Source organism: Humulus lupulus, chromosome 3 (genome assembly GCF_963169125.1).
Source record: "Humulus lupulus chromosome 3, drHumLupu1.1, whole genome shotgun sequence".
In the NCBI taxonomy this organism is placed as follows: Eukaryota; Viridiplantae; Streptophyta; class Magnoliopsida; order Rosales; family Cannabaceae; genus Humulus; species Humulus lupulus.
The window spans coordinates 26,310,763-26,337,390 of record NC_084795.1 but is presented as its reverse complement, the minus strand read 5'-3'; the positions used below and the strand labels follow the sequence as shown (position 1 = coordinate 26,337,390).

The 26,628-nt window shown below is 29.9% G+C and overlaps 1 protein-coding gene across 1 annotated transcript; it reads right to left on the bottom strand.

Moving 5' to 3' along the window:
* Positions 1-14,577: 14,577 nt before the first annotated feature.
* Positions 14,578-17,733, bottom strand: LOC133822376 (cytochrome P450 78A5-like). The gene is made up of 2 exons (XM_062254683.1): positions 16,477-17,733; positions 14,578-15,550 (listed from the first exon to the last, which is right to left on the bottom strand). Exons 1-2 carry the CDS (start codon positions 17,470-17,472, stop codon positions 14,939-14,941), a joined length of 1,608 nt encoding a protein of 535 aa, XP_062110667.1. The 5' UTR covers positions 17,473-17,733; the 3' UTR covers positions 14,578-14,938.
* Between the last annotated feature and the right edge of the window lie 8,895 nt (positions 17,734-26,628).

Below are 26,628 nucleotides of genomic sequence, written 5' to 3'. Positions count from 1 at the left end.
TTATTTAATTAGATGGTGCATGGGGAAGGAATGAGAAAAGCAATACCGAGAGCTTTGGATCTAAAAGCCTAAACTTTAGGGGCATGCCTTAAAATATCTTTTGTCATATAGTTTAATTAAGGTACATGATTGGTTCAAAAAACCATATTCCAATTATATTTTTTGTAACGAAATTGCTCAAACCTAGAATGTTGTGATGACTTGGAAGCCGCCTTAACATTTTCTTTATGAAAGTTGGGAAAAGGGCATTTTTTTGCTTTTTTAGGATGGATTTAAATCTATTGTAAAATAAGTGTGTGTGTGTGTGTTTTAAGGAAAATTATCAGACTTTATTAAATGGTTAAAATTTTAACCAAGTTCAATACACATCTTGAAAGCTCAATGAGTAGAGATAAATCTCAAAAGAGGATGACTTACAATTAAGGACTAACCAAATGGAATACGAAGAGGAACCAATCGAAGGCATAAAATCTACATAGAAAACTAATATAAACTTTCAAACAGAGACAATAAACTTCAAAAAGATTCAAAATTATTAGAAAAATTGCAATATTCAATTTTTATACTTGTAAAATTATAATTATAATGTCCAAAAAAAATCTTAACAATTAATTATAAGTGTTATATTATATATTTGAAAAGTGATAATTCATTTATTTGTATTTCTTAATATTTAATAGGGATATTTATGTTAATTCACAAAATAATATATTTCATAAGGGGCGAGGAAAAAAAATGAGGGTGTCAATAGTCAATTTGAATTCATATCCTAATCAGTGTCTAGCTAAATGATATCAAAGGGTATTATTGTACAACTCGCTTGAATTATCATCACAAGCTGATGTGGTGTGGTGTTTTATATACACTCCTATTCTTTCATTAGTAAAATCAGAATTGAAATTCTATGCTTCTAAAAATTATTATATGTAAAGAAAATTTATTAAAACAATAATTTAATTAAAATAAGTGATGCATTAAATATTTTGGAGGTGTGTTAAAAAATAAATCTTTATTAATTTATTATATTTGATAAGGATATTTAGGTCAATTTTTTTTCTTTTAGTTAAAATAATTTTATTAATTAAGAGGAAAACCTCAATTATCTCAAAAGTCATACAACTAGTGATCTCAATTTACAAATAAGATGCAACTCATTATAGAATCTAAAACATATCGACTTTTAATTCTGTCATTGTGTTGGGCCACTATAAATTTTTTTCAAGGAGCAGTGACAATGAGCAAACATGAGAGAATGAATGAGATCTCACTACAAGAGTGGACTACTGTAATACTATAAAAGGTATTGAAATAATATATTTATTAATAATTAATTAAAAGGAAAATATTAGTTTTGTCTCTGTATTTTGCCCGAATATTTGATAGGTTTTGTGTTTTGTTAAATGACAAATCGGACATTGTGTTTTGTAAAATGGAACAAAATGATACACTAGACTTGATTTTGGTCAAATAATTTTTAAATATGACAAAAATGCCCTTGAGTTTTATTAATTAGTGAATTATTTAAATAATTATAAATAGATTTTCAAATAAAAATAAAGTAGAACCATCAGATCTGCCACCAACCTACAAAAAGAACGAAAGTGGAAGAAGAGCTTCGACCAAATATGAAGAAAATGAGAAGAATGTGAGGAAGAAGAACAAAAAGAAAAAAAATGTAATTGTTAGGGATTTTAGGCTTTTCATTTTACTTTTTAGTTTTAAGGTTTAGGATTTTGATTTTGATTTTGATTTTTGGTTTTTTAAGTTTATGTTTTTATTTTTTAATAAATTAATATATTTTTATTTTAAATTAAATTTAATATATTTTCTATTTTAATTTAAAATTAATTTTTTTAATTATTTAAATAATTTACTAATAAATAAAACTTGAAGGCATTTTGGTCATATTTAAAAATTGTTTGACCAAAATCGAGTTCAAGATATCATTTTGTTCTATTTTGCAAAATACATAATCTAATTTGTCATTCAATAAAACACAAAGACCGATCAAGTATTCGAGTAAAATACAAAAATCAAACTGATATTTTTCCTTAATTAAAAGTAATGAACATAGAAAAAAGAGGGCACCTACCAATAGTCACACCACTTATATAATTGCCACATAAACAATAATTTAAAACAATTTATCACATGACTAATTTTTACTTCCAAAATACCATTCAAAGAAAACCACATCACTTGTAGTATTATCCACTCGAGATGTTGTACATTTTTCAAAAAATATATATTTTTAATACGATTCTAAGCCTAGCATTATGTGTGAAAAGATTACAAATTAATATTAAAATTTTGAATTGGAATCTACTTTTTTTTTTTAATTTAAAAATTTAAAACAATTAAATTCATCCCCCCATAACATGTAATCATAGGTATAGTATAGTGATATTACATTTGAACCATATTTAGAGGGTGAGATTGGATTGGATAGGAATAAATAATTTCTATCATGTGAAATTAGTGATGATATTGCAAAAATTAATCTAGCAACTTAAATAATCCCCATAATTTGGATAACTTAATCCCATTGAAAAATTTGGGATAATTTTATTCTATCTAATCTTATTCTCCATGTATTTCCATGGTAAGAAATGAGAATCATCACTTTGCATCCAACTTATTTTCTTCTAATTTGTTGTTGGCAACTAATTTATTCATTTATATTTTTTAATCAAATCAAATTCAATCCAATCCTCGCATCCAAATATGACATTGTTCTTACAAAAATGTCTTAAATTCAAACCCTCCTCTCCTAATATAAGAAAAATGTCACGTGACCATAGGGTGCCTTATCACAATGCTCCTTACCAATAAGGTGATTTGTGTAATTAAATAGACACTAATTGAACACTGAGAATAAATTAAAAATAATATGTTTATTTTTGAGTATGTATTCAATGACTAAGGATCCTCAATGTTTCATTGCCTTTCGTCATCAGTATTCAATCCGTACGAGAACATCCACCAAAAAAAAAAGAAGAAACAAAAATAGAATGTCTTCGGGATTAAGATATAACAATTAAATTTCTTTCTTCCAAGAAAGAGAGACCATACATTAAACGAATTTGGAGATCTTTATTTACTTTGTAATACTTGTAATCACGTACGTGGACAATTTTAGACAAAGAGAAAAAAGACATAAAGGTATGGTTTCTTTTTTTAAGTCCATATCCAGCTTGATTCTTGTAAAATTTGGTCTTTTATTTTTGGTATATTATTTTATAGTTATTAATGGCTTAACTTTTAAACGTACGTGGACAAATTTTATAAGCGTGGTTGGTGGTGGGACATTCCAAGCCAAAAATAATTATATGTTAACTTTTATTTTATTTTTTCTCTTAAATAACGTTTTTATTATTGCCATCTCCATATCTGTTTTGAAAACGATTTTGATATAATCTTATCTGAATTCCAAGTCCTTTCTTGTTCAATTCTTTCTTGGTCATTGTTTAGTTATTTCCAAGTACGCACACACACTCTCTCTCTACACCTTTTTTTTTTTAAATAATAAGAAAAAGGAGTTCATTCTCTTTCTACTAAATATAACTTTTTTTTTTCTACTAAATATAACTTGGTAATACCATTAATTTTGACTGATATAATTAATAATTTTTATTTTATAATATATATACATAATTAATATCATAACTAAAATTTGATACTAAATATCGGTTGCCAAGTAAATAATTAATGAAACTACTACTAGATCTTTCTTTATTTGTACAATAATTAGTTAGATTTTTGGTTTGTGAAGAATTAGTTGAAGTGTAGCATAACTAATATAGTAATGATAATTGAACTTAAAATATGCCCTCAAACACTACACATAATCATGTGACATTGTTTTCTAAAATAGTGAGTCTCAATTTTGATAAATGTGATTAGCTAAGTTAAACTGGCACGTTACTATATGTAATATTTATGTGCATATTTTAGGTGCACGTATCATTACTCTTAAGTGCATAGATAAAATTGAAAATAGAGACGCGATATATAATTTTAATTTACATTGATGATTTCAAAGCTTCACTCAATTTTTTTTATAATAAAAAAGGCAATTTGTTTTTTGTAAATTTAAATAAAATAAACATCTAGAATAATTATTCATGGTTATGAAGAGATAAATATCAAGAGATAACGCAGATTAATTAGTAAAAAAAATAAAATTACCCCCATCTTGTTTGAAAAATCTAAAAAAGAATTGAACATTGTTGATGCCTTCTTAAGTCTTGATCCTGAAAAACTCTATTATAGTTTGGTTGGATGGATGGAGAATAAAGAGGATGGAGAAAAGAGTGATAATCTTTTTATGGTGTTTGGTACGAGGGATAGAGTAGTGGAATGATAGATAAATGCATGTTTATGAAATTATTTTTTTAGTCTTATAATTTTTTTTAATCATATCTTAATAGGACATAATTGTAATTTAAACAAATTATGAAGGAGAGTATGAATCCTTCCGTTAATGGAATGATTCCAAATGAGAGGTTAAAGAAGATTTACTATCATCTCATTTCTTCAATCCCTCTTACCAAATAATAACATTTATAATCTCCTCTCATCTCTCTCTCTCTCTCCTGTCCTCTCCATCCACCCTCTTCTCCCTCCAACCAAACATAGTGTTAGAAATGTTAAATGCATTTTTCTTCTATAATTTTCTTAACTCAATACATAACATATGTATTATACTGGTATTTATAATAATTTTAAAATATAAAAGATTTAAATAATATACACTTAGTTGTTCGTTGAGATAGCAATTAAAATACGAATGAGAATTATTTTAGTCTTCCTCGTTAATATTTTCGTATAGAAGAAAAAAATTAAAAGTATATACATAATTATAAATATGTAATTTGTGCCGTGTGCAGTGCACTAGTACTTTTCTATCTTATAAAATAAAGATTCATTGTACTAATTATTGCATTATTTAATCTCATTAATTAAAAAATATTTTTGATTTTATTATATAAAATTGTGTTATGTATTATATGTGAATAATATAATTAATAGTAAGCTCTTACAATTTTGACTTAGAATAATTTCATATACAATTTTTTTTATTTAAGGGAAATGTTATTATTCATAATTTAGGATATTTTTTATTAACAAAAAAATTATGAAAAATTAAAAATTGAAGGAGCCTTCCCCCTAGAGCCTAAATTGCTCAAGCTGTTAGAAAATATATTATTCAATGGAATATATAGAAATCAAGATACAACTCTAAGTAAAAAATACAATAGACAAAGTATTTACTAAGATAAATGTTACAAACTCAATTGCTAAAAATACAAATAAATAGTTATAAGAAATAATAGAAAAGAAGAAGATTACAAACTCAAAACATGAGTAATACAAATAAATATATAGACTAAAAAAGAAATAACATGAAAGATGTAAAGAACAAGAATAAAAACAAGAACTTTCACACAACCAAAGTGTAGAGTAGTGGAGATCACCAACTTGAACAAGATTCAAGACTTTGTCCAAAAGCTTATTTCCCCTTATTCTCTAAGCACTAAGAGACTCTCAAGTTTGGAAATAACTCTCTAAGCATTTTGATGTATTTTCCAGCCAAGTGCTTTGTGGATGGAAAATGGTGTGTACTTTTACAAGTGAGCATTAAACTCATATTTATAGAGTTTTGAGACACCCTTTGAATTTCAAATTCCACCAACCCTCATGGATGTTATCAATGTTTAATTGGATGTTTATGGAATTAAAATGAAGATTTGCGAGTTACTTGGAATGTTAAAACCGTTCAATTTGGAGAAAACTAAAAATTGGAATCGGCTGCCAGCACCCTAGGCCGCGGCCGCTGGCTTCTAACTCCCAGGTCGCGGCTTGGGAAGCTTGTGGCTGCGGCCTCCAGGTTGTTTCAGCCTCCAAATTTCAGTTTTTCAAAAAACGTCCAAATCTCTTCCCACATGATTTTGTAACCTCCATACACCTAATGAGAGTTAAAAACATAGTCTTCAACAGCCATATCACATTATGGCTTTGTGAAATTCAATCTCAAATGTGCAACTCTCAATCTACAAATTATTGAGTAATATTTTAGAGTTACAAATTTGTAACTGATTTTGTAACTCCAAATATGTTACACTTAGACAAACATATATGTCAAATTTTGTAAGTCTCAATATTATGTTACAATGTGTCACATTATTTAATCTAACTATTATATAAAATAATATAACACAAGAATGAGAGCATCTCCAATGGAGTGCCAAAAAGTTGGTACAATGCTATATTTAGCACATTTTACAAATAATATGACTACATTAGTGTTCCAAAAAGTGTGCCAAATTTGACACAAAATATAGCATGAGTCAAATTTGGCACATCAATAAATACTATTTTTTTTATTTATCATATTGTCACTAGTTATTATAATTTAGTAATTGACAATTAACGACCAACTATATATCATTTTTTATTTTTTTAATGATAAATTTCTTTGAGTACATAATTTGGATAATAAAAAATAATTAAAAATAATTAATTTTTGTATGTTTTCAATAAATATTAAATGAATTATTGATTTTTTTTGTGTTAATTTGCATCTTGTGCATTGAAGCATACTTGCAAATATTTGGTCAAATATAGATTAACTTATTTTTTGTACTAAATTTGACACAAAATTTACATCTTGCTTTGAAAATGTTCTAACACTACAAGTGCTAAGTATCACTACAAAATTTTTGACATTCAATGACTCCCTATAATGTCTTACATCAACGGTGTAAGACATTAAAAATTATGAGGGATTTTAAATGTCTTATGTTGGGAGACATTGGATTTTTTTATTAATTACTAAAATTGTAAGACATTAATGGTGCAGGGAGATGTTGAAAATTGAGGGTTTAAACACGTGTCTGTGGGGGCATCTCACGTCTCCCACTGGAAGACGTGCCACGTGTCCCACGTCTTCCAGTGAGAGACGTGAGATGTATGCATATTAGAAAAAAAAAGCATGCGTGCCAATTAACATATTTCTCTCTCCTCTCTACACGTTTTTCCTATATACAACCCACTCTCGTAAATAATAAATAAATAAAATAATTAAATATGAAAACCCTATTCTTTCTCCCTCTCTCATTTGCAGCCGCCTCCCTCCATCTTCTTCTCTATCCTTTTTCTTATTCTCCTAATAATCTCAGCTCTCACTGTTAATCTCTTGCAAGTCAACGGCAATGGAGGCAGGGAACTCACGGCAACAGAGGTGGCGGGCTCACGGATCTCACCAACCAAGCTTCTAAAATTTTCTATCCTCTTTGTTCTTGCTGGTCAACGGCGATGGGGATGCAGTGGTGGAGACAGCAATGGGCTCGTGACGGTGGAGGCAGCAATGGGCTAGCGATGGTGGAGGCGACGATGGGATTTCTTTCTTCTCTTTTGTTCTTGAAGGCTTCGAGATAACAGTGGTTCCAAATTTTCTCTGTTAAGGATGAGTGATGAGTGAACAAATAGTTTAGTATTTTTTGTGTTAATCTTGTATTATTTGATGGATTAATTTGTGGTGTTTTTTTTTTATTAATCTCTGTTTATTTTGTTTTATTGAAAATCAGAATAATTTTAGTATTAATTTATTATTTATCAAATATATTAATATATATATCAAAATGGAATTTGATAATAGAAATATAAATATATATTTCAAATATATTAATAATACAAATATATATTATTTAAAAATTAGAAAAAAACTGAAGATTTTCAATGTCTCCCATTGGGAGAAGTAACAGACATCCCATGTCTTTCAGTGGGAGACATTGAAAGGTGAGAGACTTCCCACGTCTCCCAGTGGGAGAGGTTAAAAGTCCACGTTTTCGAACACCTTTCAACCTTTCCCACTAGGAGACGTAGGATGTCTCTCACCTCTCTCATTGGGAGATGTGAGATATACACTTACAGTGACTCCACTTACAATGTCTCTCCGCACGGGAGACATTGTAGACTTTTAATGTCTCCCAAATAAAGTCATAAAACCCCTATTTTATTGTAGTGTATGTACTTACACTACAAAAAATAAGGGCTGTACACTACAAAAAATAAGGGCTATACCGAGAACAAACATCGTCGATAGAAGCCCGTATGTCCTCGGTAGAAGTTGTGCCGAGAACATGTCCTTGGTAGAACGTTCTCGGTACATTCTCGTCGGTAGAGGAAAACTTCTACCGAGGACATTAAATATGTTCTCGGTATAGGCTATACCGAGGATAATAGATCTCGGTATAGACTTGACAATATCGTTGGTGAAACCTGTCCAGTATTGTCATCTGGATGGGCTATACCGAGATTTTTTTTTATTTGTGCAATTTTTATTTATTTATTTTGAATTAAATATAAAACAATAGATTAAAATTAAAACACTTATATGAAACATATAAATAAAAATATAAGAGTATGTTTGCTCATCAAAATAAAGATTTGTCCTAAACATGAAAATGTAATAGTCCATAATAATAAAACTCATACATAAGTCCTACTAACTCGGTGCTCCAACATCTGGATTATCAGGTGGTGGAGGGGCACATTGAGATCCTGGGGTGATGTAATGAGTCTGGATGTGCTTCTCTAATTGTCGAACACACTCTCTCATCTCAACCATCTCCTCTTCTCTAGTTTGTGGAAGATCAATAGTAAATGGAGTTTGGTCCCTTATGTTAAGAATACGCCCATATTCTTTCTGGTGGCCAAGTCGTTTTTTGAAGACTATTTGTACCAAAGACAAGTCGTCATCTTTAGGAGCGCTCGAAACTAGTGTGGAACTCTCAATATCAGTTGACTGTGTCTGCTGTGTGTCGCAATATGCACGCAATTCATCATATGATACAATATATAATGTAATTATGTATTGTAAATAAACAATTAAAAAATTGATTTAAAAAAAAAACTTAACATACCTAGGGTTTTTTCGGTTGTTTTTGTCACCCACCTTGTGCCTGATTTATGGTGAGTATCCATCCAGCTAACCGGGATCGGCTCAAGTTTCTCAGTCTCTAAATTGCGCTGTCACATACATATATATATATATATTAAAAAGTAATTAAACGTAAATAAGAAAAAACATACTTAAAAATAATTACTTAACTGAATTTTTATAGCACAGCGCTGGGATTGACTGAGAACCTCCGTAGCTGAGCTCTTTAAGTTTCTTACTATTTTCCTTGTTGACCCCATAACGTTTCTGCAAAAAGTTTCTATTAGTAATATATTTAATTAAGGGAGTTAAGTTTAGCAAGAAATTAATACCATTATTTCTGGGCGTTGGAAAAATTCAATGGCTTTTTGCCACTGCGTCCCTGTGCAACCACCATAATGATTTTCTGGCCCATTAATTGTTAAATGTTCCTTAATATCGTACTTCCAATCAGAATACTCGTTGGCACATGATGTATCAGTGCCTCTCAAGATCTCAGGCATGTGCCCTTGTCCATATCTGGTACGGCCGATATAAAACTACCATCGACTGCATCTCGAGTCTGTACACCAATCACCCATAATTCTTTTAACTCATTAATCAATGGTCTTAAGAAAACATCAAAATCTTTTTCCAGCGAATGAGGTCCCGAAATTAATAAGCTCAACATAAAATTAGTTTCTCTCATGCACAACCATGGTGGCAAATTATATGTCATCCACACAACCGGCCACATATAAGAAAGACTCATATTACCAAAGGGATTGAATCCATCTGTAGCCAATCCAAGGCGCACATTCCTCGGTTCCATTGCAAACGTTGGATTATTTTGGTCAAAGTCCTTCCAAACTTTCCCATCAGCCGGATGACGCAATACACCATCTTTTTTTATACGTTGCTCGTGATGCCATCTAATATGTTGAGCAATGTTCCTCGATGCATATTTTCGCATTAACCCAGGGGTTAAAGGAAAATAACACATCACTTTATGAGACACTTTCTCGCCCTTGGAGTTCTTGTCCACCCACTGATCCTCCCCACAAACAGGACATTTGCTTTTTCCAATATGTTCTTTCCAAAACAGTGCAAAATCATGCTTGCAGACATGGATTGACTCGTAGTCCAATCCAAGTTTACGTAACAACATTTTTGCTGCATAATGCGATTTTGGAAGCTTATTTGGGGCTGGAAATGCATCATGTAACAACTTCAGCATTCCATCAAATATTTTGTTGGGAATTTTGCCCAATACTTTGAAATGCATCAATTTCACTAAGAAATTCAATGATGTGAAATTTGATACCTAAGGAATAATGGAGCCTCGATCTCAGCAAACAAATCGTTATAATGTTGTCCACCCCTGTAGTCTGTTGTTGGTATCTCTTGATCGCACTCATTCTCTTCATATTCATCATTGTCATTTCGCATAACATCATTGAGAATATCCATCATTTCATCTTCATCATTTCGATCTATCACTTTCCTCATTGGTATTATTTTATCCTCTCCATACCAATGCCAATTGGTATATTTCTGTAGAAAACCATTTACGCAGAGATGATTTTCTAATACATCAATCGTCTGAAATTCAACGTTGACACACCTCCTACACGGACATTTCACCAATCCCTTTGAGTCAACGCACTACCTAGCTCTCTGAAGAAAATCCATCACACCAACTTTATACTCATCAAATAATCGATCTGTCAAATTAATCCAGCTCTTGTCGATCGACATTGTATGAGTGTAGCACTGCACGAAACACTTATCATCAAACTTACAATCAATTTGTGTGTGTATCCTAATCCATTTTTTCACTCCATTTCTATAAGGGTAAATAATCTATCTCATTCATGTTTACAATATACATATAATGTGATTTACACTCATAATATTGTTACATACTTGTAAAAATTTCGGCAACACCTCCCCATAGTTCATATAAGTGCACAAACTAAAATTAAGTCTGCCCACTTACAAGAACCAAAGAGATGCATACTGAAATCTCTACTAATGAAACAAGAAATAAGTAACAAATCACACTATAGGTATATAGTAATCCCAAACTATCTGAAGTGGACAATTCAGTGAGAGGCAAATTTAAGAGTCATTAATGACTCACCCTCTCCGAACGGGTTTAAGGCTTTTAATGAAAATAGAAATAATCTAAAAATTATCACTATGTGATAATAACACACTATCTTATATTTGGTAATAATTTCTTATTACCAAAGATAAACAAATAGATAAATTTTGTATCTTATAATATCTTATGTTATTTTCAATGAATTATAATGTTTTATGATGTCTAATTGTAATATGTTTAATAATTATCTCTATTTGTTTATATTTAATTATTTAAATTTATTAATAATTAATCTTTGGTTAAATATTAAATTTTGTAATTTTAACATTATTTTGATTAGAATAAAAATTATTTTAAAAGTATTAGGCTTACTTTTTTTTCTTCTAAACTAAACTACTTTATTATTTTCAATTAATTATATAAAATAAATTTTAATTAGTTTTATATTTAATATTCAACATGAAAATGTTCACTAATATTTATGAAATTTATTTTCATCATAATTAAAAAATTATTAAATTTACTTGTTAACTCACTAATGAAATCAATTAAATGTTTGCTTTATTAAAAAATTATTTTATTAAACATTTTAGTTGATATTCTAAATTTACATAAAAAAAATCAGCAGCATAACGACTATATTTTTATCTATCGCAAAATAAAAAACCTGCAAACAACACCCAAAAAATACCCAGACAAAACAACAGAACATTGCAAACACATTTTTATAACTAAAAGTCAAATTACATACAAAAATATACTATTATTGAAGCATATTAAATCTAATTGCAAAAATATACTATTCATGTATAAAACTAACTAAAAATAATTAACTTAAAGGTAATCTAAAATACAATTTATAAGTTCTATAATCTACTAAATTTAATTTTGTACATAATTTTTACCAAACAAACAAATGATCCATTTTAATACCAAAAAAATACTAATTAATCATCTAATTTAGTAACCATCTAAATCTAAAAAATTTCTAATTTTCTAACCCCTAATCTCACTTTCACTAATAAAACATTTTAAAAATTTAATTATAAAAAAAATAAAAAATAAAAAAATAAAAATAACACCTAATCTAATAACAAATTTTTATTTTTAACTAACATTTATATATATATATATATATATAAACACAATCATAATTTCTATACAGAAAACAAAGCATACATAAACATATACATACAAAACCAAAATCAAAATCCAAATCCAAATCTCTACGAGTAAGTAAATATATTATATATACAAAATAACAAAAAAATATATTGGAAAAAAATCATACAAATCTGAAAAATAGGAAACAACTTACCCTTGAACTTTGAAAATAACAGATAAACTTCAAATTGGAATGTGAAAATGGCACCTAAAATACCTTCAAACAAAAAAACAAAAAAAAAGGGTTAGAAAGTTATACAAAAATATACATATATATAACTTAGAGAAATAGAAATTACCTTCAGAATAGAGAAGAAAACTGAGTTTGGTGAGAGATTTAGCACTTGAAAGAAAGATTTTAGTGAGAGAGTGCTGAAGTTTAGTGAAAGAGAGAGGAAGGAGAGGAGAGAAAAAGGGGCTGTCGAGGAAAGGGAAAGAAGAATGGGTCTGTTTGCAAAGTTTATGTCCAGATCTCATAGTCACTTAAGTTTTTCGCAACCTGTGAATAACTTCCACGTATCTGAAAATGCATATACCGAGAACATCTCGGTACAAACATTTTTTTTAAGTGTTACATCATAAGTAATTTATGTTAGGCTAAATGTACAGTCATGATAAATGGAAAATAAATAGAATTGTCATATGATTATACCATATATATATATTAAATAGGATAAAAAAAGTGTATTTCTAAGTATTGATGCAAATTCACTCACGATAAAAGATCTGCAAAATAAAAGAAAAATCAGTAATTGTAGAATTCAATTTTCCAAATATAATGTGTACAATATAAAATTTATTTATATTAATATGCAGTACTCAATAAAACAAACGTGCGTTCATAACAACTATTTTATTTTATTTTAAATTTACAACAAAATTAATATCAACTTATACCAATCATAATTGGCAGTCATGGTAACTACACATTTTAAGTGCTTCATTAATTATTGATTAAAATCATGTCAAGTCACTTTAATTTCACAAATCTTATTAAGTGATTAGTGAATATAATAGCTCTGCTCCATCTATTTGACCAGCTAGTTCTTATAACACAGGCCACATTGGTCATTTTCTTCTTAAAAAAAGCACTTATTTAGTAGTACAAAAAGCAACCAAAAGCATTAGTGACATGTCTCGAATTATAATATTAATAATAATAATAAACATAATAAGATGTGGTGTTGTTTAATCTTTATCCAAGACCAAGAGTATGAATTAGTGTCGTGGATTAGCAATTTGGGTAGCTAGCTTAGCGATATGGCTAGTTGCTGTTTGAACAGCACAACTATCATGGCGGCTTTGTCTTGTTATATATATACCATCGACCCATGTCTTTGGAGCACTAATTTTAAGGTTTATTCACTTAAATTCAAATTTTACCAAACCTAATTGGCTATAACTTTATTCTTGCCTTGTCTTTGGCACAAAATATATACATATTGGAGCTGGACTGCACTAGTACAAACATGCCTACGTATGTTCTGGTGGCTTTCTCTCCAATATGTCTCTCTATTTGTTTTTGGAAGAAAACTAATTGGCTTATTTGTTTGCTACTTTAATTTTGGTGATTAATGGTATAAGACACTTTATGACCAACACGAGATCATATTTTATGTGCAATTTAAAATGTACAACATAAGTTATAAAACTATAATGAATAAGCTTATGTTTTGAATTCAATCATATATGTTATTTCAGGTACATAAATACTAAAAAATGTTAGAGCATACTATGAGACATCCAACATCTTAAGACGTGTCATATCACATTTGGTGTAATTTTATTTTGATCCCACATATTTCAAATTAAATTATTTTGAATTAAATTATATGACAATCAATATTTAGTTTCACAAATAATATATTAAGAACTATACGAGTTGCTCTTTAGTATTTCTCCAAAATTTATTCTTTAATATATAATTTAAGTTTATAGCATAGTTGTTTCTTTACTTTATATTAGAAAATCGTCATTGATTTTTTGTTTCCTCGGTATAAACGTCCAATGCCAATTAAGATCATTGAATGGGTAAGTCACTAAGCTTGCATAATAATTAACATATAAAGAATATTGCTATAAGACATCATATAACGCCTAATACTACTTAAACTTAAAGTGAAATTTAAATTTAATATGTTTGAATATTTTAAATTATAATAGGAGATACTCCATTTCAAATTCAATAACTTATAATATAACAACTTAAGTGGTGCTTTATAATATTAATCAAACATAATAAATAGAAAAAATAACAATCCAATGACTATTTTAGTCCCTTGCCCAAAAAAAAAGGTGCAATCAAGTGAATTATTTTGATCAAATAATTTAAAATATTTGACACTATTCTGTGCATTACTATTATTCTGGAAACGAAACACACTTGATAAACCAAAATTAACATATATATAATTTACATTTTTTTCTTCATATTAAATGATAATATTACACAAGAGAGATTTTAGGTTGAGGTGAGTTCCTCGCCTTAACAATCTAACTTAGTTAATCACTCGCCACACTTAAAATTATTATTACAGGAAAACAACCTAAGCATATTCTTTTGATACAATTATAAGATCTTTGCAGATCTTTAGTACGTACGTACGAACGTAGTTACGTTTTCCTTTTTCACTCCTTTTTCACATTAAAACATATATATATAATTATGATACTAATTAATATAGGTAATTAGCAAACGATAATTATAATTATAATAATAATAATAGCTACTATAGCTTGTTAATTCATGGGCATGCATTGTCCAAACGAGGAACCACGTGACACGCCAATGGCTTCTTCATCTCCATGGACAGCTTCAGGCACTCGGAGAGGTCCACCGGCTGAGCCGGGAGCCACTTGTACTGGTGAAGAAGCCGAGCTAGCCAGAGGTGCACAGTGGCCAGGCCCAGGGCCTTGCCTGGGCAAACCCTTCGGCCCGACCCAAATGGGGCCAGCCTTAGATCAGAGCCCATTATGGTCACATCTTCTTCCATGAATCTCTCGGGCCTGAAGGCCCAGGGATCCTCCCAAATGGATGGGTCGTGGGTTATGGCCCACATGTTGACCATTGCGGTGGTGCCAGCGGGTATGAAGAGCTTGTCTATGTGGACATCGTGGACCGCAAGACGGGCCCATGAGAGTAATGGGCCTGGAGGGTGGAGTCGGAGGACTTCCTTGACTACGGCTTGGAGATATGGCAGGTTTGGAATGTCAGAGTCTCGCACGTGTCCGTTGGTGCCCACGCACGTGTCGATCTCTTGCTGAACTTTTTCTTGCATGTCTTGGTGCAAAACCATCCTTGCCATTATCCATTCCAGAAGTATGGCAACCGTATCTGTCCCTCGAAATATCATTTCCTGAATATTAAAAAAACCAATTTTTGCTTAGAAATATATTAGTATTCCTAGTATTAGTGTATAAATAAAATAATTGAGACCACCAATGCTTAAAGTTCAATGGAATAAGGAATGTTTATATGGATTGAGAACGTGGAAAGCACAAATAAAATTTAATGCATTTAAGATTCTTAAGCTTGAATATATATATGGACCATATAGTGATATCATATTCCTATAATTGATACCATTTTATACATTTAAAAAATAGAGTAACATATTCAAAGTGGATAAATCAGTTAAACTATAAGATTTGTCAAGCACCCAAAAATAAAAATGGATAAACTTTTGTTATATTTCAATAATAATGCATGTACAGGGTTTAGAAGTGAAAAAGAAAAGAAAAGAAAAGAAAGATTAGATTTGTGGTGTGGAGATTATGGAGTCGTGCCACGATGATTTATTCGAATCATAAAATAGCTTTGCTGTAACTCTCTCTTTTTCTGAAAAGATTGACTAATGAGTCAAATGGTTTTTTGGGCTGTTCTCAAGTGTCATAAAAAAGTTTCAAAGTAAAATACCCAGGAAACAAGCCAAATAGGACAAAACCATAAAGCCCTAATGAGGACAACCTATAAAGCTGCAAAAGAAAACACTACCCCTATCAACTTCAAAAGAAACACACATATTTTTTCTTTTTCTTCAAAAGAAAAAGAGAGAGAGAGAGAGCCCCCATCCTTTACACACCAAAAAAATCTTCTTCTTTTTTTTGGGGGGAATGTGTGTCTAATGAGATATCTTGTCATATCATATGCTACCTCTTTTTTTGGCATTTCATCATGGACTTTAGCCATAAGTTAAATTAAACTTAATTCTATTTAGTCACACGTGTGATTGTGCTTTCGTAATTTGATGAGGTGACAAGAAAAGAAAAAAAGAGTGCTTACCCATAGTATAGCCACCATGTCCGAATCATTTAACTGGTCCTCTTTTGGCAAAGCTAGCAAAGCACTAAGAAAATCATTATCATCAGTTTTAGATTCAGTAATAGTAGCAGTAGTAATATCTAATGATATTTTTCTTTCTTTTACTATTTGACCCACGACCTCATTGACCTTAGCCGATAATTTGTGACACTTTCTTTTGACCCCAAAAAAGTCCAAAAACCTTAGAGGAATATAATCCTCTAAATTAAATTTGGAAATTAACTCATATCCTTCGTTGACCATATCCCCCAACCGTTGACCAGCTTGTTTATCTAGACCCAAACGACTCCCAAAAACACTCTCTAGCACATTAGTAAGAGAGCCCTTTTGTAAAATTCCTCTCAGACCCACTACCACTCCTCTCTCACCCATTTCTATCCCCACGCGCGCCAACATTTCGTCGGCCACGCGCTTCCGCAATCCCTCCAGAGTGGCAATACGCCTGGGGGAGAACATATGAACGGCTGCGATTCTCCTTAGGTGGCGCCAATAGGTACCGGCTGGAGCGAAGCCGATGGCTCGCTCGAACATCAGCAAGCGAGCCGAGTCCTTGATCGGACGGTCAGTAAACGACGATCCACCCAAGATTTCCTTGGCGGTTTCAGGGTGGCTACTGATGATGACGCGAGTAAAGCCGAGGCTGAGCGCCATGACGCGTTTAGCGTCGAACGAAGCGGCCAAGCTGGCCAGTTTGCGATGAGCTAGTGGGCCCATTTCGGGTATAGTCCCTAAGATGGGCCAGCCCATTGGGCCTCGGAGTTTAGAGAAACGGTGGTCTGACTTTGACCATGCAAAACCTCCGGGGACAAGCCAGTGGTTGAGGAAGGAGTATAAGAAGGAGAACAGTATTGAGAGGATTAGAGTGAAAGGCCATGGTGTTTGGTACAATATGAACCCAAACGAAGAGAGTGTTAAGAGAGAGATTATGTTAGCTTGGAGGAATGGTTTCATTATCATAAGCTTGAAGTGAACTGGGGTTTTTGTAGTATTAAAAAAATAAAAGGAAGAAAGCTATTGGGATGGTTTAGAGATGGACATCTGTCGTGAAGAATCGCATGGAGTAGTGATTAGTATATATAGGGTTTAGTGGCAAAGTGAATTGGAGTTAACCATGTGTAGGGTTAGGTTGTTAACTAGGGTTAGCCAGTATACACGTAAGCCCTTTTCTTATAATATGATCATTTTGAAGTAATTCGATTCGGAAATGGGATTTCGGGTGAAGCACGTGGCAAGTTTGCTAACTAGGATTTGCACACGTACGGGCTCGTGTTGAGTTTTTATGTTTTGCTTTTTCTAGAACAACATCGATATAATAGAATATACCTATATATATAAATATTAAATATATATATTTTTTGTGGATGTGAGTTTAGTGTTGAGATTACTATAGTACAATATATTCTTGTGATTATCATAGTTTTCAACGATGGGGGCTAGCTTGTCCATCGAGTTTTTTATTTGTATTTTTTTATTAACGAACCAATTATAATGTTTGACACATAATCAACGAGCTTGGTTTATATAATCGCACATGAAAAAACTTACATAATTGTGATAAATAAAACAAAGTTGATATAAATCGTATTCTTTATCATTTTAAACAATAAAATCTCAAATCAGCTTGTGAGGAAAAAATGAGTCAAGGTAATTTCTAAATAATGGTTATATAGACTATAGTTATAGATTTCCTAGTACTTTGGCTCGACACATATAAAAATATATACATTTATATATGTATTGTAAGGGCAATCAATATCTATAAAGATCTCAAAGGAATTTATCGTATCTAATTAGTGGTCAAGTCATGACAAGTACTATATAATCTAATTTGAATTGTATGGGTTCTTATTCAGCAACAAAAATATATATTTATATTTATGGGACTTTGTACGTATAACGCGTAGCATAAGATATTATATATGTATATATATAAAAGTCATAATATTAAATACTATATAATTATTAAGTAATTATGGAATCAAACCATAGAGTGAATATACGTGAGAGAATTAACAATTTTTTATTTATTTTTTCTATGACATAATAATTAAAAAATTGCTATCATTAATCAAAATAATAAATAAACTTCTATTCACAAATTTTTGGTGCAATTCATATACATAGGTACGTAAGGTATTGAGAATATAAGATGAAGAAAAAATGTGTGCCTTTCTTATCAGTCAAAATACTCAAACTTTCATTGAATCTCTCCGAAACAAATTTTATACAATTTGAAAGAGAAATTAAAAAAGTACATGTAGATGACCAAAATGCCCCTTATTGTCGTCATAATTCTAAAACGTACGGTCGAGTCAGGTGGGTTTTCTACTTTTCTTTTTCCTGTAAAGCACGTGATGTCATAATTATATAAACAGTGGTTAAAAGTTTAAGAAATAAAACATCAGTGACAATTTTTTTTATAGTAAATATCACTTTTATTTGCAATAAAAAATAATATTTTACTCACAATTTATTATATATTCAATAATAAAATTTAGGAGATTCCCCAGTAGTTCAACTACCAATATACCTCTTTTATTATCGGTACTTAGGCAGCTAGAATTCTAATTTTTTTTATATCACTTGTGTACATTATAATTATATAGCACCCATTTTATTAATTTTTGAGAAATTTTAATTAATATAATGTATCAAAAATAACATTTAAACATTTTTATTGTGTGTTTGTTTGTTTTATTCGCAACTGTAACATAATATATATTTGAACGGTAATTTTAATACTATAAATTATTTAAAATATTTTGGAAAATTAATAGGATGCCGGTTATAAGTATAATGTATAAGGTCGTATAAAAAAATTACGATTATCACTATTTAAGTACTGAAAACACAAAAATGAGTGTACTAAGAATTACCCTAAAATTTATTAAGATTAAAAATCACTAATTTTTTATTTTTAATTGCAACATATGTCGTGATTAAAGTAATTTTTTAAAATTGCTACTCATGAATACAACTTTACTGATATGAGTAATACAAAATACATATTTATTTTAAACACTTAAAATATTTATTTATTAGACTATGTATCTCATATAAAATAAGTTTTAGAATATTGAAGAACATGTGTAACTCCACTAATAATATTATAGCACTTATTTCATGTGGGACACTATAATTTAATAAAATATAACGTGTTAATATTTTAAATTATATATAAAATTAGGGTAATATTACTGGTTTAAAATAATATATTATATTATTATTTTACAAATATATACATATTACTAAAGGCACTAGATGACCTCCTTTAAAAAAAATAAAATAAAATTTCACTAGATGACCCCAGTCAATATAGTTGTTCGCATCTATGTTCGGTATATTTATAATCGGTTGTCAGTCTGTGATTCGTTATTAATAATGCCATTACTCTTGCTTTTAAATTTGTTTGGTGTATTAAGACAACAGTATTGATATGGAAAAATACCTTTTGCCCATATATTTTTCTTAGATACACGATTGGTCTATCTGTTTTCTTAAACCACAATTTGAATTATATTTGAATTAATTGATTAAAATAATATTTTAAATCTGATTTTTATTAAAATATTTTCAATTATAAAATTAATTTTTGGGTCATTAGATAAAAGATATGTTCATAGTAGCAGCGAATGTAGCCAAGAAACTGAGAATGAATAATTATGTTTGAAAATATTTTAATCAAAATTGGATTTATGATACTATTTTGATCTATTTTTGTAAAACATAAAATCTAAATTATCATTTAACAAAACATAAGAGTCAATTGCATATTCAGAAAAATACATAAGTCAAACTGGTATTTTCCATATATTAATATAGATGTAAAAATATTTGATTATTAATTTTGATTTTTTAATTTTAATCTACTCATCATAATATAAATTATTTTTATCAATAATCATGTTGCATAAGTGTATCAGTATGTAATTTTTGTGTGATTAATATCATTATATTAAATACACATTTTATTTTGAAAAAAAAAAATCATACCTGATAAAGAAAATATAAATTTCCATCCAACCGACACTTCTACTATATTTCTAAAAATTTAGATTGATGCACTTTATTATTTAATTTTGAGTTAGAATTTATTATATGAGTTTAATATCTCTCATTCAAATAACAAAAAAAAAATTAATAGAAGTTAGACTAACAAAATAAAAAGAGCCACTCCATCATGAAATAATATTTTATTTTGGGTAAGTATATTGATACATTTTGTTTTTGTAAAGTATCGTTTTAGTATTTTTTATTTATAATAATGCTCATTTGGTACTTTGTATTTTGAAATTATATAAATTTAATACTTTGTATTTTGAAATCGTATATATTTGGTACTATGTATATTAAAATCGTACATATTTGTACCATATACTTAAATTTAATAAATAAAATTTTAGCAATTTAATCAAATTGTTCTCAATTATATGAGTTTAAAATTCAAATTTAATTACTTAATTACATATAACTAATGATAATTTGGTTGACAAAATTTTATTTATCAAATATGAGTTTAAAATAATAAATATATATGATTTTAAAATTTAGATACAATGTAAGCATTATTGAAAAAATAGAGTATCAAAATTATACTTTACAAAACACAGGTTACCAAATAAGTAAATTATCTTTTATTTTTAATTTAACAACAATTAATATTATTTTTAAAAAAACAAGTGTTATCCATAATAGTGATATTTTAAAAAGTGAAGCCTATATATATTTAGTTAACTTATCATGTCAATATATATTAGACTATAATTAATTATACAAGTAAAATCATGGCCATATTAATCAACCAATGATGTCAAAGTACTTTAATATCTTGCATCCGTGAGCTGGTGTAGATTTTTTTTCAAGCCAGCAAACACTCTTTCTTTTCAGTACAAGCTTTTTCTATTCTCTTTTGTTATTGTTAATAATGTTATTACTTATTTTATTTTATTTATTTTAACGTTTTTAGGGCTCTTTCTTTTTTCATTCACAGATAACATTGCCATGTGTTTATGTAAGAGAAAAAAAAAATCTTAAGATGCTGTCCACGATGTGGTAGCTGGACTCAACGTAAAACTAATATTTTGCCCTAATACTTTGATACTTTATCTCTCTCTCAACTCATCAGACTCGTGTCAGATACTGGGGCGATTTCATCTCTCTCTTTATTGATCTTATGTGATGAATCAACCCCGGAAAATGACACTTTCTCATTCTCACTATATAATGTCACTTTTAATATTGATTTAATGATTTTTACCATTTTTTTAATGTAATTAGCTAGTAATACTAAATCACAACGAATCAGAAAATGAAGTAGTGTGATTTACTATTAGACCCATATAAAAAAGGGCAACAGATATTCATTAGAAGTATTATGGTACGATTCATTACTTAAAAGTTTAGGTGCCATTTCTGAACTTGACCAAAAAAGGATATATTTTAGGCTTGGGCCGATCTAAAACTCTTTGAAAAGACTAACTAGATCAAGTGAAATGGGCCTAAATTTTACCTATTGTACTTATTCAACTGATTGGCCTGGTCCGGTTACTCATGGAACTTAATCAAGTTCAAGTTTTTCTTCTTATTTTTCGTAGCAAAAAAAAAATTATGCTTAAATAGACACTTGTATAATTTCTTGTGCGAGGCAATAAGCTATAACCAATCATTGTTTCAATCCACTTAAAGTGATCAACTGTTTAATGTCATTAAATGCAAATGCAAATGCAAATGCAAAGATTTAGTACGGACGTCCTTATTATTGATGAGTCATAGATCAATTTTTTTTTTTTTGAATAACATAGATCGTTTTTTCTTTTGGCAAGATTCAATATAAACACTAAAGAAAATAAATCGTCATTAGATTAGATTCTTAGCCTCATACCCACGAACAAAATATTAAAGGAACACATTATAGTATTTATTATTATAAAGCAAGACGTACCAATCTAAATAAATCAAAGGACAAGCAATAAAGCAAAACGATCACTAGATTTCATTTTCACTAGACCCCTAGCTAGAGTAGTCCCAGAAGAACAATTTCAAGTGTTGGTAGATTAGTGGTACCATCCTCCTTCTTAATTATTTCATTTTAAAATAAGGTAAGTGGAAGATTTATTAAAGAGAAAAAGAGAGTATAACATTCTCTTAATTCGCCAAAAAAAAAAAAAATTTAGAAGCCAACGTCCAATTATACTATTTGAACAACCAATTTCAATTGGTAACCAATCCAACATGTTGGGACCATGAGTAAAAAGCATGTTAAATGACCAATAATATGCCTTAAAAAATTTAAAGATAGGTTAACACTGATACGTGGAAACTTCTTCACCGGCAAACTCTCCTAATTATTAATTTATTTGTATTAATTATCAAATATATTTATGTCATGGGTTTTTTGGCTATGTGGGTTGAGGGTTTCCTTTACGGAAAGAAAGCATGCCCAAATGAGAGAAAATATTAAACTAAGTTGATAAAATCAAATTCAATATGGTATGGGGTGATAGTTATTGGAGGGGCAACCAAATAAGGAGCCTATGAGATTGAAGAATACTGATTTATAAACAAATCTTCCGACAACGACCACCCATTGGGAGTCACAAACAACAGAAATTAATTGATGAGGATTTCTTACTACATAATGCTGTGCTGCAAAAGCAGTTCTTCTTTCAACCATAAATAAATAATTTTTTTTTTTTTTTCCTTATTCTAGGCTTAGATCCTTATTGAGGGAATCCTCCAATTTTAGAGGGAAAAAACACACCAAATAAGCCAACCAAAGTGGAATGTTTTATATAAATATTCATGTATAGTTTAACATTATCACAGTACTACTCACTTCCCCATATCCACACATAAACCACTGTGCTATGTTAAAAAGATAAATTAATGGGTCATTATCTTACCCCCCATTGAGATTTTTGATTTCTTTCCACTAATAGAAAGGTGTCCAACACAAATTTGACAAGTTACCCACTACTTCAAGCTAATAAGAGTAAGTGGCGGGGCCGGGGCCTTGTTCGTACATTTTATTCTTGGCCTTTGAAATACGAAGAGGCTTCTATTATCCCCTCATTAGAAATTAGGCTCTCCGAAGGTCAATAAGAAAAAAAAAGCTACTAAATTATCAAATTGATGAGAAAACTAATGAGAAGTGTATAATTTTATTAAAATTTATGGCCTAGTTTGATAATGAAATTACGTATATTGTACTTACCAAGTGTTTAGAATTAAATAACTTGTTTAAATGCATAATACAAATTAAGTTGTTTAAACAGATTTATATCTTGTTACTGCAACTGTGATGAATGTTAAAATGAAAACAGAAAGTAAGAAAATGTTGACACAAGATCATTTTTATGTGATTCATAAATCTTTTCAGATAACCTACATTTACAGAGCCACGCCTAGAGAACAAATCAATTAGTAAAGAACAAAGTCATACAAAAGCATTGACTTAAACAACGTAAGACTCACTCTTACACTATTGCTGCAATCTTGTTGTACTCTTCTTCACGAATATGGTTTTAATAAAACACTGAATCTCTTGAACTCCCTTCAAAGATTAGTGAGTGCTCTCTTCCTCTCGAAGTAAGACTTGATGAAATCTTCTCCCAAAGATCTTTAGGAATTAGTTCACAAGAAACACAACTTAATACAAAGAACAAGATAAATACATAGAAAAGTACACTCGTCACAACCACAAAGATTAAGGTTAACAACAAGTGTTTTTAAATTCAAAATGAAAGAGATGATTTTTCCAAAGGCTTTGGCAGTGTATTTATAGCTGATAAAAACGTCAAAGGCCAGCTCTTCTGAAATCTTGCAATTAATACAAGAATATTTGCAAATTTCTTTGATTGAAAAAATTTGTCAGCCAGGTTGATTTTATTCCGACAAAATAAGAAACTATTGAGTCAGCATTATCATCAGTTTTGACTGACGGTAACGAATTTGGTCATTTTTCTTGGTCATGTTCATTTTCAAATATTTATTATCCAAAATCATTTTATTCCTGAAAATACTCCGTTAGAATAAGTCAATTATTTTATATTTATCACAAGACTTGAGATGTGGCTTTTTTTCAAGAACTCTTGCTATCTATTTATAGTTGTTTGTTCGTTTTAACCGTTTGAGCATTCGTCTGGACAATTTCTATACTTTGACATAGTTAAGTCTAGATTCATTTGAAAAAATCAATCACAACCAAATCATTTTTAACCTGAATATATTTGATTTAATCTGAAATGAATAGGATAAGATCATATTTTCAAATACTTTAATTACCATATTAAGAAAATTATCTTTTTTGGATAATGATAAAAACTCAAATTTTGATAACTCAAATGAATCAGCCACAATCTTTTACAGCACCCAAAATCATATTTTTATTCAAAAAAATAATAATTAAATAAAATAAATAGTCTACAAAAATATTTACCAAACAAGGTTTTAACATATAAAATTGTAGCTTATTTAACAACTGGCTTTTAGTTGTCTTGAAAATTATATTTTAAAACAAAAATAATATTATAACGTTTGATAAATAAACTTTATAATTATATAATGGTTTGTTGATATAAAAATGGTAAATTAAAGAACATTTTGTAATATTTAATAAATACACAAATATTTTTTTAAATAAAATAAAGAATGGTATGATTTTTTTGTAAGAATATGGTAGTTATCTTAATAAATATATTTGAGAATTATACATTATAAAAATATTTTATTAAATAAAATACTCTCGCATGTTAGAAGAAAATAAAATTAATCCATTTTTGTTTAGATGGGTTTTATTTAAACTTCATACAAGATAAAATAATTATTAAAGATGTTATTTTTATAAGAATAAAAAAAACAACTATACTACCAAATAATATCTATTATATATAATAAGTATGGATAGTCAATTTAGTTGATGATTTTTCTGCGACCCTCAAATCTTCACCAAGGTTTATTAGACCATCTCCTATTGTGTTTTATTTAGCACAAAAAGTTAATATATGACAGAAGGAAAGTAAAAGTTGTATTCCTTTTCCTTAAGCAAAAATAGTACACAATACAGAGGCTATATAGCCATACAATAGTAGGGCACCTTTTCAATAAAGAGGTGACCAATCAGCACAAAATAAGGAAAAAATGTAGACTATTATAGCACTTAATTAATTACTTTTTAACATCCCCTCAAACTCATGGGGCTAGGAAGCACCGTGAGTTTGTTCCTTAACTCTTGAAAACGAGATGCCACAAGAGGCTTAGTTAAACAATCAGCAACTTGGTCTGTGGAAGGAGTGAATGATAGAGAGAGAGTGTCGTGGTTCACTCGTTCCCGAACAAAGTGATAGTCAATCTCAACGTGTTTAGTGCGAGCGTGAAGGACCAGGTTCGAAGCCAAGTGAATGGTGCTCATGTTGTCAAAGTGAAGTGTTGGAGGAGCAGTGAGAGAAAAACCAAGTTCCCCAAGGAGAGAAAGAAGCCAGGATACTTTAGAGGCTCCATTCGCCATGGCTCGATATTCAGATTCAGTGCTAGAACGGGAGACCACTTTTTGCTTGGAGGATGACCACGAGATAAGATTGAGACCCAAGAAAACACAATAGGCACTAGTGCTGCGATGATCATCAGGACAGGCGGCCCAGTCGGCATCAGTAAAGTAATGGAGAACAAGATTGGGATCGGGTTGGAGAAGAATACCGAGATTGGCAGTGCCTTTGAGGTAGCGAAGAACATGCTTAGCAGCCTGATGGTGAATCGTTGTGGGTGAATGAAGAAATTGACAAAGTTTGTTCACTGTAAAAGCAATGTCTGGCCGAGTATGGGTGCAATATTGTAAAGCTCCAACAAGGCTTCAGTATGCAGTAACATCCTCGAGGGGATCCCCATCATAAAGTGACAATGGTGTAAGAGATATTGGTGTGGATACCGGTTTTGAGTCCAGGAGAGCAGTCTTGGTAAGAAAATCTCTTATATATTTGGTTTGTGACAAATGAAGACCAGAGGATGACCGATGAACTTGGATACCAAGAAAGAAGTGCAGGGGACCGAGATCTTTCACAACAAACTTAGTGTTGAGATAGGTGAGCAGAGAATCAATTGATGAAGATGAAGACCCGG